At 44.6% G+C, this 15,000-nt stretch overlaps 2 protein-coding genes across 2 annotated transcripts in view; one reads left to right on the top strand and one right to left on the bottom strand.

The window, feature by feature from the left end:
- Window positions 1–15,000, bottom strand: part of sspo (SCO-spondin) — a gene marked incomplete at its 5' end in the record, with an annotated part of 129,056 nt that overhangs the window by 84,440 nt on the left and 29,616 nt on the right. Inside the window, 11 exon segments of the mRNA XM_079601793.1 lie at window positions 1–35; window positions 1,136–1,346; window positions 2,468–2,568; window positions 2,833–2,955; window positions 3,539–3,769; window positions 4,290–4,526; window positions 5,664–6,073; window positions 7,105–7,198; window positions 8,047–8,196; window positions 14,571–14,680; window positions 14,756–14,883. The exon segment at window positions 1–35 is cut by the window's left edge and continues 118 nt beyond it. Of these exon segments, the coding sequence (XP_079457919.1) occupies window positions 1–35; window positions 1,136–1,346; window positions 2,468–2,568; window positions 2,833–2,955; window positions 3,539–3,769; window positions 4,290–4,526; window positions 5,664–6,073; window positions 7,105–7,198; window positions 8,047–8,196; window positions 14,571–14,680; window positions 14,756–14,883 (1,830 nt within the window).
- On the top strand, window positions 9,322–14,272 carry LOC306992729 (uncharacterized protein). Its single transcript, XM_079601886.1, has 2 exons — window positions 9,322–10,761; window positions 14,073–14,272. The coding sequence occupies exons 1-2, from the start codon at window positions 9,631–9,633 to the stop codon at window positions 14,073–14,075; spliced, it is 1,134 nt and encodes a 377-aa protein (XP_079458012.1). The 5' UTR covers window positions 9,322–9,630; the 3' UTR covers window positions 14,076–14,272.

The raw sequence follows: 15,000 nt of genomic DNA, 5'->3' as shown, positions 1-15,000 counted from the left end.
CGACCATGTGACCCACGGCAGCCAGTAGCCATCCACTGTTGGACAGAACCACAAACTCAAAATCTTACAATTATTAATACAACTGCAAGAAAGAAAACTCCCTAGTCCGTGAGTATATCATGTGCACAAACTCAGGGACACGTATGTTCAGCGTCACTGGTGTTTATGAACAACGGCAGAGCTTTTTTATGACATTTTTTTAAATGTTATTTAGAGTACATTATGATAAATATTTTTTTTATTACATAAACGTTCAACACTTCAGCCATCAATTAATTCATATTGATTCAATAAGTTCAATACTTGTATATTAATATGCTTATTCTGGAATATAATTAAAATACGGTTTGTTTTTTTCATCTCACAATCCACATCTTGTGTGATTTAACTTTCGAGCTCCAGAACTGTAAATGGCATCGATGCTCCTTGGTTTTCACTGAGCATTATGGGAGTTTTTATGGAGTGAGCGTTTCTGTGCACTGGAAGGATTTTGCGATTAAATGTCCGACTCCGATACATCTCAAAATATAATTGGTCATTTCATAAATTCTCATTTTCTACATAATCTTTTAATGTAGTTTATGTGTGTATGTGGTGTTATTAATCTGCTTTAACACACACCATGTGTAAGTTCATAAGTGGACAGCATTGCTGAGTATTTTCTGCTTAAAACTGCAGTGAACCAAAGACAGTCTCAAAAACACGGTTTGAAATCGCTGGTGTTTCTGACGTCACACACTACCTTGTAACCAATCAGATCAACGTGTGGCGTGTGAGTGAGTGGAGACGGGGCTCATTTGCATATTCATAGCACCGCGCATACTAAATGAGGCAAGGGTGTTGAGTTACATTCAAGATATATTAAGGCTATTTTAAGGAAAAAACACTTAAATATGTAATTTTGGAGATCAAAGATGAATTTTAAGGGATGCAGTTTTCAACTTTAATTATTAGAAATGCTTAGTGCAGAATCAACTTTGGTTCAAGGATAAGCCAATTTTCCACGTGCACTGTAAAGCGTGGATGTTTAGGAAAGTGCATCTAGTGGTTTAGAGGAGAATTAAGTCAAGCCGATGTCCCGAAAGCCTGGTTTCAAACTAATGTTACGGTGTAATTTGCTGAGAGTGTGTTGTACCCGGGCAGGCGGTGGAGTAACACTGCTGTCGTTGTGTCGTCTCTCCTCTACAGTGTCCGTCTGAATCCTCTGGGGTGCAGCGTCTCTGTCGGCGCACGGTCCCGGATCCACAGCTCCGGCTACAGGGGCTCCAGGGGCCCCAGGGGCCCCAAACACCACAGCCCGTCTCATCGGACCCGTCCCACACACAGTCTGCTGCGCCGTTACACAACTGCAACAACACACACTGATCACATCACAACATTCAACACTCTCCGGCAAATAGAAACTTAAATGTTATTAAACGTATTTATTTATACACTACAAGACCAAAGTTTGGGATCGGTAAGAATTTTTATGTTTTTAAAAGAAGTCTCTATTGCTTACAAATGCTGCATTTATTTGATTAAAAATACAAAAAAAAATATTTTAATATATTTTAAAATGTAAATTATTCCTGTGAATTTTCAGCATCATTACTCCAGTCTTCAGTGTCACATGACCCTTCAGAAATCAAGATCAAGACACATTTATGATTATTATCAGTGTTGAAAATAGTAAAAAAAACTGTTTTCTTTGATGAATAGAAAGTTCAAAAGAACAGCATTTATTTAAAATAGAATCTTTGTAACATTATAAATGTCTTTACTGTCACTTTTGAACCATTTTATTCATCCTTGAATAATAAAAGTATGTTAATTTCCCCCAAAAAATTAAATAAAAATTCTTACTGACCCTAAACTTTTGAACGGTAGTGTTTAATGTTACAAAAACTTTCTATTTCAGATAAATGCTGTTTTTTTCTATTCATCAAAGAATCCTGAAATAAAAATGTAAATAACTGTTATCAACACTGATAATATTCATAAATGTGTCTTGATCATCAGATCATCATATTACACTGATTTCTGAAGGATCATGTGACTCTGAAGACTGGAGTAATGATGCTGAAAATTCACAGGAATAAATTATACTTTACTATATATTCACATAGAGAACTGATGATTTACATTCTGATAATATTTCACAATATTACTGTTTTTTGACGTTGTAGTATTTTTAATCAAATAAATGCAGCCTTGGTGAGCAGAAGAGAATTATTGTAAGTATGACATTAAAAATTGACTCTGATTCTAGAAGGCGATGCATAAACAGAAATAAACCTGTCAACATTGATTTCACACAGATGTATTACTGATCTGCCTTACTTAAGGTGGACGATGACAACATTTTCTTCTAGAAACAAACTTCTTGTATTATTTTCATGTTATCACTGTGAAGCTGCTTTGATACAATCTGTATTGAGAAAAGATCTATATTATTAAAAGTGACTTGACGGATCAGAACCAGTACCGTGTTGAAGGGAACACAGGATCCATCCGCACAGGTGAACTCGGGACAGACGCGACTGGTGTTTCCCTCACTAGGGGGCGCTGTGGAGGGCATCACTTTATCTAGAGAGAGAGAATAAAGCACAATTTAAATATAAAGATAACCAAAACTACATTAATGTCCACACCAATATCGTTCTGTTCTCCTCTGTTTATTATAAGCACTGCAGGTTTGCTGTCTGCTACTTTAAAGGTGCAGTGAGCGATTTCTGAGAAACACTGTTGAAAGCGGATCAGATCTTCATTCATTCGGGTTTTGTTGTGCTATTGTGCGTACAGCATAAATACTGAATTCAGTGTGAAGGGAAGATGTTATCAGAAACGAACCGCAGAGTATCTCGTCCTCTCCTTTAGGGCAGTCGGGAATCCCGTTACACACTCGTGAAATGTTCACACATGTGCGATTATCACACGAGAAACTGTCCAGACAGGGAGGAATCCGTGAGGAACCTGGTGAGAATGAGGAATACATATGAATACACTCAAACAAAACCCTGGCTTCTGCATGTCAGTGTGGTTTACACCACTCTCAGTAATTATACGGCGAGAAATGAGGCGTCGAACACATAGACTGTAAAAAAAAGTGAAGAGCGTTTTTGAAGCCCAAAGTGGGCGGAGCTAGCCGTCGCCATCTTGTTAGCGCGTCACTCCTGGATAAACGAAATGTGCAGCGAGGCGGATTAGCTGAGGTGACGTGACGCTAACACACAGCAGACAAACGGCTAGGAGTGACATCAGTGGCAATCCACCTGTCACTCAAGTGGCCACGCCCTTAATTATGCAGAACTTTAAGGCTTAATATTATTTAAACTAATGAGTTATAAAAAAATGCACCCCCGTCACAGTCTTCATGAAGGGCAAAATTAGCTATATAGACGAAAACCACTTTTTGGACCAGACTGTAAACATGTTTTATTCTGCTGTAAAGTTGGGCATTTTAACATGCGGGTCTATGGGACTGAGTCTCTTCTGGAGCCGGCCTCTAGTGGCCAGTGGAGGAACTGCACCTCATTAAGGACACGTGAGCTCTTACCGCAGTTGTCCAGGCTCTCGTCTGAGGCGTCTCTGCAGTGGGCCGTCCCGTCACACAGATGCTGGTGCTGGACACACTGGTCTCCGGTCTGGCAGAGGAACTGGTCCGGTTGACAGGTGCGGGAACACGGTTTCTCATCGCTCCCGTCCAGGCAGTCGGTCTCTCCGTCACAGCGCCACGCGATCGGCACACACTGACCACTCGTACACCCGAACTCAAACTGACTGCACCCTGAAACCACATCACCATTATTCTGTGCTTATGACATCTATGCAACGTGAACAGCTCACAGATCATGTTTTATAATCTTTCATATGCACGATATATCCGCCACCATATCGGTATTGGCCGATATATGTTAATTTATAATGTTATCGTTATCGGCATGATAAGAAAATTTGGCCGACATATTAAAGCTGATAAATAATGTATTATTTCCTTCAGCTGAGACGCTTCAGATGTTCAACATGGTGGTTTTAAATTGCTTGAAATATGATTGGAATCACTTCAAAAAGGGAAAATATAGTGAAATTTAAAAATTTCTGTTATATCGGCTACATAAAATTATAATGAGAATGATGGCTTTTAATTGTGAGACTTTTGTTTATGTAATCAGGCTCTCAAAAATCATATAAAATTTTAGATTTAGATTTATCGGCCAATATATCGGTTATCGGCTTTCTTAATATAAAGAATTATCGGTTATCGGTATCGGGCAAAATGTTCATATTGGTGCATCCTGCTTTCTTACCTTTGACGGGACAGATGAGCTCGTCGACGCCGGAGGGACAGTCCCTGTGACCGTCACACACTCTCTCTGCGGACACACACTGATCTCCGGGACACTGGAGCTCTCCGAGCGCACACACACACTCTCTCTCGTCGCTGTAGTCTCCGCAGTCGTCGTGACCGTCGCAGCGATGCAGATGTAGAACACACCGGCCCGAGGAACAGAGGAACTCGTCCGGCCGGCACACGGCACCACAGTCTGAACACACACACACACACACACACACACACACACACACCATCAGTCCAGAACGTTTACCATGCTGTACTGACATGCAAAATATGACAATTATTGATAAATTACGGCTCCTCTGTAATTTATTTTGAAAATCAGTCACCAAATATGTAAACTATAGTTTGTCAGGATTAGTTTAGGTTTAGTATAGGATATTACTGTTTTAAATATGTAATGGCTGTGGGGCCTAAAGTCTGGATCAGTTCATTTAAATTGTGCTTTATTAAACTTAATAAAAAAACACTTTTATGATGATAGATGCACTTTTATGACGGACAGATGCACTTTTATGACGGACAGATGCACTTTTATGACGGATAGATGCATTTTTATGATGATAGATGCACTTTTATGACGGATAGATGCACTTTTGTGATGGACAGATGCACTTTTGTGATGATAGATGCACTTTTATGATGGACAGATGCACTTTTATGATGATAGATGCACTTTTATGATGATAGATGCACTTTTATGATGACAGATGCACTTTTATGATGACAGATGCACTTTTATGATGACAGATGCACTTTTATGATGACAGATGCACTTTTATGATGACAGATGCACTTTTATGATGACAGATGCACTTTTATGATGGACAGATGCACTTTTATGACGGACAGATGCACTTTTATGATGACAGATGCACTTTTATGATGATAGATGCACTTTTATGACGGACAGATGCACTTTTATGATGGATAGATGCACTTTTATGATGATAGATGCACTTTTATGATGGACAGATGCACTTTTGTGATGATAAATGCACTTTTATGATGGGGAGATTCACTTATGTGATGATAAATGCACTTTTATGATGGACAGATGCACTTTTGTGATGATAGATGCACTTTTATGATGATAGATGCACTTTTATGATGATAGATGCACTTTTACAAACTTAAAAACAGAAACGTCCATTCACTGACATTATAAAGCTTGGAAGAGCCAGGACATTTTCTAATATAACTCTGATTGTGTTTGTCTGAAAGAATAATGTCATATACACCTAGGATGAGGCTGAGTAAATCATGGGCTAATTTTCACTTTTGGGCGAACTATCCCTTTAACTCACCTAGACATAAACAAACATACCGTACTCATCAGAATCATCAGCAAATCCACAATCCAGCCTCCCATCGCAGAGTTTCCTCACCGGCAGACAGTGTCCGTTAGCACACCTGAACTCTCCATCGGGACAGCCGGGCTCTGGTGTGTTCGGCTCACAGAAGTCCTCGTCTGATTGGTCAGCGCAGTCGGGATGCCCGTTACACCGGAGGTCCAGCGGCAGACAGGCTCCAGTGGAGCAGCGGAACCGGCCCGGCGGACACGTGAACGGACAGACCTCGTCAGAACCGTCTCCGCAGTCGTCTTCATTATCACAGAGCCAGACGGAGGGAATACAGCGCTGAGATCCAGCGGAGCAGCGAAACTCAGAGTCCTCGCAGGGAGACGGAGGAGGACACGGAGATCCAGCACAGCGCCACGCTCCGGCAGAACAAGAGCTGGAGAGCACAGCACGACTTTACTCTCAATCAGACGAAAAATAGTAAATACAGGGTTCGTACGGATACTGTAAAAATTTCACCGCAAAAAAAGAGTTTCTTACTCAGTATTTTTGTCTTGTTTCCAGTCCAAATATCTACAAATTATTAAATCAAGAAGCATTTACTATGAGTAAAATGTTATAATATATTATATCTTGGCCTGGACTCGTAAAATAAAGTGAGTTTTTGCTTAAAACAAGCAAAATAAATTATCTGCCAATAGGTTAAGACCAATAATGTTAATTCAAACAGAAAATCACTTTAGATATTTTCCCCCAGAAAACAAGACATAATATCTTATGGTATTTTACTACTTTAGTAAATCCATCTTTATTTAAGAATTTGTGGATATTTGAACTGCAATCAAGACAAAAATGCTGAGTAAGAAAAGCTTTTTTTGGACTTTTCAAGGACTACAATCAGAGATCTCTCTTATCAAAGAATCGTGACTATTTGTAATAATCTTTATTATCTTTCAAATTCTAAAAAAGGTAAATAGATAAATAAACTGAAAATGGTAGAAATAAAGTGCAGCGGATGCAATGACTGCGGTAGCTTTAACTATTGAAAGGACTCTATGACAAAGATATCGCTTTCCTTATTCAAACTGATTTTTTCTATCAAAACACTATCATATATGTAGATATTTATGAGGAATATTACACTCATAGCCATACGCAATGTCTGCAGCCTTTTACATTTTAAATTAAAAAAATAGTTACAATTTATGATTTTCAATGGCTAAAAAAGCATTATATACAGTTTTGAAAATAATTTGTTCTCATGTTTATTTTTGGTGTGTAATGTTCAAGAAGTATTAATATTAAAGATTTACTGTTTTTGCTTGATTTTTTTGTTTTTGTTTTTCATAGTGTGATTTTTCATCAACTGCATTGAAATAGGGTCAATTTGACCCGCAACATAAACGTAAAAGATTATTTAACACATAATAATTTAACTAATATAATACAATGATTCTCTGAACTGACCAGTTCTGACAGTGTTGAGTGACAGCCGCTCCTGCAGGGAATAAAGACCCGTCCCACTCACATGGACACTGAGACGGAGGAATACACACGTCACCTGCCGACGAGACACACACATCACCATCAGACGGCCGGCGTGATACACACTATAATCACTCGAGTAACTATAGAGGGTTTGCATTGACGTCATGCGTGACTGGATTTAATAGAGGAAACTGAGAAAACTCGATATAGTGTTTCTTACAACTCACCAGAGATCCAGTGATCGTGGATATCGACAGAAATCGTGTTTCCTGACATTAATATGAGACTGATTTCCACGCCGGGGAAATACATAAAGCTAATTATCCTGTGAACGCTTTATATAAATACAATATCAGTCTAGATCCATGTGATCACTTATATCAATGCTTTAGCCTATATATCATCATATCATCCAGCACTAAAACTTGTCAGTGTTTATTTAAAAACTACGCAGAATATACGATGGTAAATATTTAACTGATGAGTTGTCAATATAATATATAGGGTTTGATTTTACCCCTGAGTTCTGCATATGGACACACAATAATAACTGCAAATCCTCCTTTCTCTGGATCCAGTTGTTTCTGTGAATTACAGCGATCATTTGCTTCTCTGTTCTGCAGCTTTCAGCCGTCTGTACAAATACACCTCAGACTTCTGGTCAAATATAGTTGTACAGTCGATCTCAAAGCGCTTTCTCTTTAGATGTGTGTGTGTTATTCACCGCATTCACACTGAAAACTAATGATGCCGCTCAGTCCAGCCGACGGTGACGTCACACACACCCTCTATTGCAAACTGAAGAATGCCTACACACATAATTCAAACGCGAGCGCTGCGGTTTTGGAGTCGGACCGAGACGCATCTGTCTAGTGCATGTTTACAGAAGTGTGGTGAATAAAAAAAACACATTTTTGTTACCGTGCCGAACGGTGCCGTGAGGACAGAAACATCCCTCCACACAGGAGAGGCTTCGGCACAGGGAGTCCGAGAGGGAAGGAGTGCCGGGACACGCCGGAGAACAGGCCGAACCACAGGCCTCATAAACCAGCCCGTTCTCACACTGCAGCGCTGCGGACACAACAGGACACACGTTTACATACACGAATAATATCTCAATGAGCAGACTCATGTAGTCAGCCGGATCCGGGCCGTATGATCCTCAACAAACCCTTAAAACTCACCAAAATGACATTTTGACAAGTTTTTCCTTAAAATTTATTTTGTCATGCTTTAAAATATCTTGAATGTAACTCGACACCCTTGCCTCATTTAGTATATACGCGGTTCTATGAATATGCAAATGAGCCCCGCCTCCACTAACTTACACCATCTCAGATCCTCACCAAACTCGTCTCCAACTCTTCAACCAGATGGAACTGGATAATATTCTGAATGTTCTGATCCCAATCTGACTTCTGGCCTGTAATGCTGCCTGAATCATAATCATAATCATAATCATAATCATACACTGTTGGTTCGTTGGCCAGAGGAACTGAGCGACTGTTTCCATTTTCACCTGATTGAGTTTTGGTTCCACTGTCGCCTTCGCCTTTGGCTTTTTGCTTGCTTAGTTGGGGTCATTTAACATTTAATATTCAACTATTTTATTTGATCTCCTTCACTGACATCATTATATAAGAACTGAACTGAGCTGGACGATGACATCACTGTTTACTCCAGGGCAGCTGTTTAGATAAATTAACTAACATGTGACCCTGGATCCCAAACCCAGTCTGGAGCCGCACGGGTATATCTGTGGCAATAGCAACTATACATCGTATGGGTCAAAATTATCCATTTTTCTTTTATGCCAAAAATCATGAGGATATTAAGATCATGTTCATGAAGATATTTAGTAAATGTCCTACCGTAAATATATAAAACATGTATTTTTGTGAGTGAATGCAGCACAATCGTGAACATAAATGCACAACTTTAAAGGAGATTTTCTCAATGTTTAGATTTTTTTGCTCCTCAGATTCCAGATTTTCAATAGTTGTGTCTCGACCAAATATTGTCCTATCCTAACACACCACACATCAGTGGAGAGATTATTTACTCAGCTTCAGATGAAGTATGTGGCGAGGGGGGCGTGGTTTTGCGAAGTCTGTAGCGGGAGAGAGAGGAGGGAGCCGAGCGGTGAGTAAGTAGGTCAAGTGCAGATGATGAACACCTGTGTCTGATTGCAGTAATTGGCGTGGAGAGACCGGATATAAGCCGGCGGGATTGAGAGAGTGAGAGAGAGAGTTGGACTGGGACCTCGTCTGCTGCTGCTGAGACTGAGAGAATTCACATTGAGAGAATCTGGATTTATGATTTATTTTTGCTGTGCTGAACGCATAGTGGACGCGCTCTGTGCGCACTTTTCTTTTTGAACTTTGGACTTAAAATAAACGAGTGTCCCAGCCACGCCGACCCCTGTCTTCTTCCTTCCCTGCATTTTCACATTGAACCTCGTTACACTGGTGCCGAAACCCGGGAGGGAAGAAGAGCGCCGCCGCCATGCAGACCCCGCCAGCCTCGCCGTTTGCGGACATTATAACATCGCTCGCCGGTCTTCACCAGGACCAGCACCAACATCTGCTGACTATTAAGGAGGAGCAGGACAGGAGATTTGAAGCGCTCCTCCGAGCTCAACATGAAGACCGCGAGCTGTTCCGGAGCTGGGTAGACCGGGAGGTTCGGGCCATCCCCTCCCCTGTTAAGGATTCAACTTTGCCGTTGCCCCTCAACAAAATGGGACCCCAGGATGACCCGGAGGCGTTCATAGATCTCTTCGAGAGGTCCGCGGAGGACCGGGGATGGCCCTCCGAGGACTGGCCAATGCGGCTCATCCCTCTGCTTTCCGGAGAAGCACAAGTAGCCGCACACCAACTGCCAGTCCCGAACCTCCTGGACTATAAAGATCTGAAACGTGCAATCCTCCAGCGGGTCGGCCGGACCCCAGAACAACATCGCCAGAGGTTCAGGACCCTGAGCCTCGAAGAGTCCGGCCGGCCCTTCATCATGGCACAACAGCTCCGGGACTCATGCCGCAAATGGCTGATGGCCGACGGAAGCGACGTCGAGGGAATCATCGACCGAGTGGTACTGGAGCAGTTCGTGGCGCGGCTTCCGAGGAAGACCGCGCAGTGGGTCCAGTGCCACCGCCCGACGTCGCTGAACCAGGCCATCCAGCTGGCGGAGGATCAGATGGTGGCGTGCCCAGGGGTCGGCGAACCCCTGCCATCTGCTTCTCTCTCTCTCTCTCTCTCTTCCCCCTCTCTCTCATGTCCCCTCTCTAAACCTGTCCCTCCTCCCAGGTCTCGTGTGGGGCTTATGCCAAGGCCAGCTCCCCGATGGAGAACAGGGACGTCAGCGGATCCAGTGCCACTGCCCAGGGCTCCTCCCAGGGGAGGGGGCTTCCCTACTGGACCCTTCACTTCACCGGCTGCTCCACCGCTCGCTCCACGCCAATCTCTTGACCTGCTTCCTGCCACTAGGGCGGCGGGAAAGTCTGGGCCGGTATGTTGGCGCTGTGGGGATCCGGGTCACTTTATTGATCGGTGTCCAGTGATGGAGGTGGGGACGCTGATCCGGGTCCCCGATGCGCCACAAGCTGCCCCCGATCAGGCTGGCCTGTACCAGATACCAGTAAGTATCAAGGGGGGTACATTTCAGGCTTTGGTGGATTCAGGTTGTAACCAAACCTCCATCCATCAAAGCCTGATTCAACCTAGGGCATTGGATAACAGCCGCATGGTTAAGGTACGGTGTGTGCACGGGGAGGTGATGAAGTATCCGATAATGCCTGTGGAAATTCAATTCAGGGGACAAAAGCATAGAGTGGAGGTGGCAATTAATCCGCATCTCCGGCATCCGCTAATTTTGGGTACCAATTGGCCAGCATTTAATGAATTATTGGGGGTTTTGTGTGCGGATGCCTCTTGGTCAAAAAGAGACAAGAGGAAGGAGGCGGTTGCTCAGGTGGGCGAAGCTGACACGGGATCTCTGGGAGCTGGTTCAGGGGAACAGAGCGCTCTGGAAAGAATCATCCTTACGGAGCGCGATGATTTTCCCCTGGAGCAGTCTCAGGATGAAACGCTGAAACATGCTTTTGATCAGGTCCGTTCTATCGACGGCCAGCTTCTCCCCCCTGACCAACCACTCTCCTATCCTTATTTCACAATTATAAAAGATAAGTTGTATCGGGTGACCCAAGACGCCCAATCAAAACAGGATACAACTCAGTTATTAGTACCTAAAAGCCGCCGGGAAATGCTTTTTCAGGCGGCTCACTGTAATCCAATGGCTGGGCATTTAGGACAAGCAGCGACACTTAACCGTCTCATGGCCCGGTTTTTCTGGCCGGGCATTCACGAGAATGTGCGCAAGTGGTGCGCGTCTTGTCGCGAATGTCAGTTGGTGAATCCACCGGCCAACCCAAAAGCACCGTTGTGCCCGCTGCCGTTAATGCAGGTCCCCTTCGAGCGAATTGGTATGGACCTCATCGGCCCATTAGAACGGTCAGCACGGGGACACCGCTTTGCTCTAGTCCTGGTGGATTATGCAACGCGGTATCCTGAAGCAGTGCCGCTTCGCACCATTTCCGCAAAGAGTGTTGCGAGCGCACTGTTTCAACTAATCTCCCGGGTGGGAATCCCGAAAGAGATTCTCACCGACCAAGGCACGGCGTTTATGTCACGTACAATTCGCGAACTTTATGAATTATTGGGCATTAAATCGATTCGAACCAGCGTCTATCACCCACAAACGGACGGACTGGTCGAACGGTTTAACCGCACGTTGAAAACCATGATTCGAAAGTTCGTACAGGAAGACGCCAAAAATTGGGATAAGTGGTTAGAACCCCTCTTGTTCGCTGTACGGGAGGTCCCGCAAGCCTCCACGGGGTTTTCCCCCTTCGAGCTTCTCTATGGACGTCAGCCCCGTGGGGTGTTGGACGTCCTTAGGGAGACTTGGGAGGACGGACCTTCTACTAGTAAAAACGAAATTCAGTATGTCCTGGATCTGAGAACAAAACTCCACACGTTGGGGCGGCTGTCAATGGAGAATTTGTTGCAGGCACAGGACAAACAGAGTCGGCTGTACAACAGGGGGGCTAAACTTCGTCAATTTTCACCGGGAGATAAAGTGCTTGTATTACTCCCTACTTCTAGTTCAAAGTTACTCGCCAAGTGGCAAGGACCCTTCGAGGTCACACGGCGAATTGGGGATCTCAACTATGAGGTAATTCGAACAGATAGGGGTGGAGCACATCAAGTATATCACCTCAACCTGTTAAAAAAATGGTCTGAGGTAGAATCAGTGATGCTGGCGACGGTGGTGAGCGGAGAGGAGGATCTCGGTCCAGAGGCGAGTTTCAAAACTCAATCCCTCGCCCTGGCCCCTGGTGGAGACCACCTCTCACCCTCCCAGCTCGCTGATGTAAAAAAATTACAAGCAGAGTTTGCTGATGTGTTCTCACCCCTGCCTGGTCGAACAGACCTCATTCAGCACCACGTTGAGACCGAGCCGGGCGTGGTTGTACGCAGCCGCCCGTATCGCTTGCCGGAACACAAAAAAAAGGTGGTTCAAAGCGAATTAGAGGCAATGCTAGACATGGGAGTAATAGAAGAGTCCAACAGTGATTGGGCGAGCCCGATAGTTTTAGTACCTAAAACCGACGGCTCGATCCGGTTCTGTGTGGACTATCGTAAGGTGAATGCTGTGTCGAAATTCGACGCTTATCCAATGCCAAGGGTTGACGAATTGCTTGATCGGCTAGGTACTGCTCGATTTTACTCGACACTGGATTTAACAAAGGGATATTGGCAGATCCCCTTATCTCCTATGTCCAAAGAAAAAACAGCTTTCACAACGCCGTTTGGATTACACCAATTTGTTACTCTTCCTTTCGGCTTGTTCGGGGCACCGGCGACCTTTCAGCGTCTGATGGACAGAATTCTCCGGCCGCATGCTGCATATGCCGCTGCCTACTTGGATGATATTATCATCTATAGTGGGGATTGGCAGCGTCATATGCAGCATTTGCGGGCTGTCCTGAAGACGCTGAGGAGAGCTGGGCTCACGGCCAACCCAAAGAAGTGTGCAGTTGGGCGTGTGGAAGTTAGATATCTGGGCTTCCACTTGGGTCATGGACAGGTGCGTCCCCAAATTGACAAGACAGCAGCAGTTGCGACCTGTCCAAGACCTAAGACCAAAAAGGAGGTTAGACAGTTTCTGGGGCTGGCGGGATATTACAGAAGGTTTGTACCTAACTATTCGGACCTCGCTAGCCCGCTGACTGATCTAACTAAAAAGGAAGTGCCAGATACGGTTCAGTGGACGGAGCAGTGTCAGCAGGCTTTTACTCAGATAAAGGCTGCTCTGTGTGGCGGACCGCTCTTGCATGCTCCTGACTTTTCTCTCCCTTTTATCCTACAGACGGACGCGTCGGACAGAGGGATGGGAGCGGTCCTGTCCCAGGAGGTGGAGGGTGAAGAGCGGCCGGTGCTGTACATCAGTCGAAAGCTCTCTAAGAGAGAGACGATGTACAGCACCATAGAGAAGGAGTGTTTGGCCATCAGATGGGCTGTTCTCACCCTCCGCTATTACCTCCTGGGGCGGGAGTTCACCCTCTGTTCGGACCACGCTCCCCTGCAGTGGCTCCACCGCATGAAGGATACCAACGCGCGGATCACTCGTTGGTATCTAGCTTTACAGCCTTTTAAGTTCCAGGTGATCCACAGGCCGGGTGTACAGATGGCTGTAGCCGACTTTCTCTCCAGGAGGAGGGGGGGGGAGGCTGCAGGCCGGATGGCTCCCCGGCCTGAGTCGGGCGGTGGGGGTATGTGGCGAGGGGGGCGTGGTTTTGCGAAGTCTGTAGCGGGAGAGAGAGAAGGGAGCCGAGCGGTGAGTAAGTAGGTCAAGTGCAGATGATGAACACCTGTGTCTGATTGCAGTAATTGGCGTGGAGAGACCGGATATAAGCCGGCGGGATTGAGAGAGTGAGAGAGAGAGTTGGACTGGGACCTCGTCTGCTGCTGCTGAGACTGAGAGAATTCACATTGAGAGAATCTGGATTTATGATTTATTTTTGCTGTGCTGAACGCATAGTGGACGCGCTCTGTGCGCACTTTTCTTTTTGAACTTTGGACTTAAAATAAACGAGTGTCCCAGCCACGCCGACCCCTGTCTTCTTCCTTCCCTGCATTTTCACATTGAACCTCGTTACAAAGTATAAATCTCAATTTCAGAAAATTGACCCATGTGACCCATGGTTTTGTGGTGGGTCATTATTAATACACATTTTAATCACTGAACTTAAGCTGGACTATGGCGCTATTTTCTTCTAGAAATAAACTTTGTTGCATTGTTTTCCTGATTATTTCCTGATTGTTATTTTCCTGCTGCTCTGAAATAATCTGTATTGTAATATAAATAAAGGTGAGTTGACTCACGGCAGAGTCCCTGTGACCTCCAGCGCACATACACTCCTCTGCGGTTACACTCCTCTGCATACGCCGCCACAGCCGTACACAGACACTCACAGTCGCCGCCAGAGTCACACCTGTCAACACCAGACATGAGCACACGCACAAGCATATGATGAATCTCACTCTGACTTCCGGTCTCGGTCTCTCACCCGCAGGCGTCAAAGACACACCAGTCGTAGTACTGCTGGTACGGCACTTCTGAGTGACACGAGCTGAAGATCTCCTGACTGATCACCGCACATCTCTTCTTGGCCCACGTCACGCGGTGAGGGTTGATCTGAAGGTCATGAAAGGTCATTTACCATTTACAGGCCACTCAAAAACACATCACTGCAATACATATATGCCGTGATATGACTGTTAAATTTTGTATTTGTCATTGAATCATTCATTC

This window comes from Phoxinus phoxinus (assembly GCF_949152265.1).
Source record: "Phoxinus phoxinus genome assembly, chromosome: 24".
NCBI lineage: Eukaryota > Metazoa > Chordata > Actinopteri > Cypriniformes > Leuciscidae > Phoxinus > Phoxinus phoxinus.
Note: the sequence above shows the minus strand (reverse complement) of the source record. Positions and strands in the feature narration are given on the sequence as shown.

Bases quoted from the DNA above. Each gene is read 5' to 3' on its own strand.
- LOC306992729 (XM_079601886.1), top strand. From the start codon at position 9,631: ATGCAGACCCCGCCAGCCTCGCCGTTTGCGGACATTATAACATCGCTC.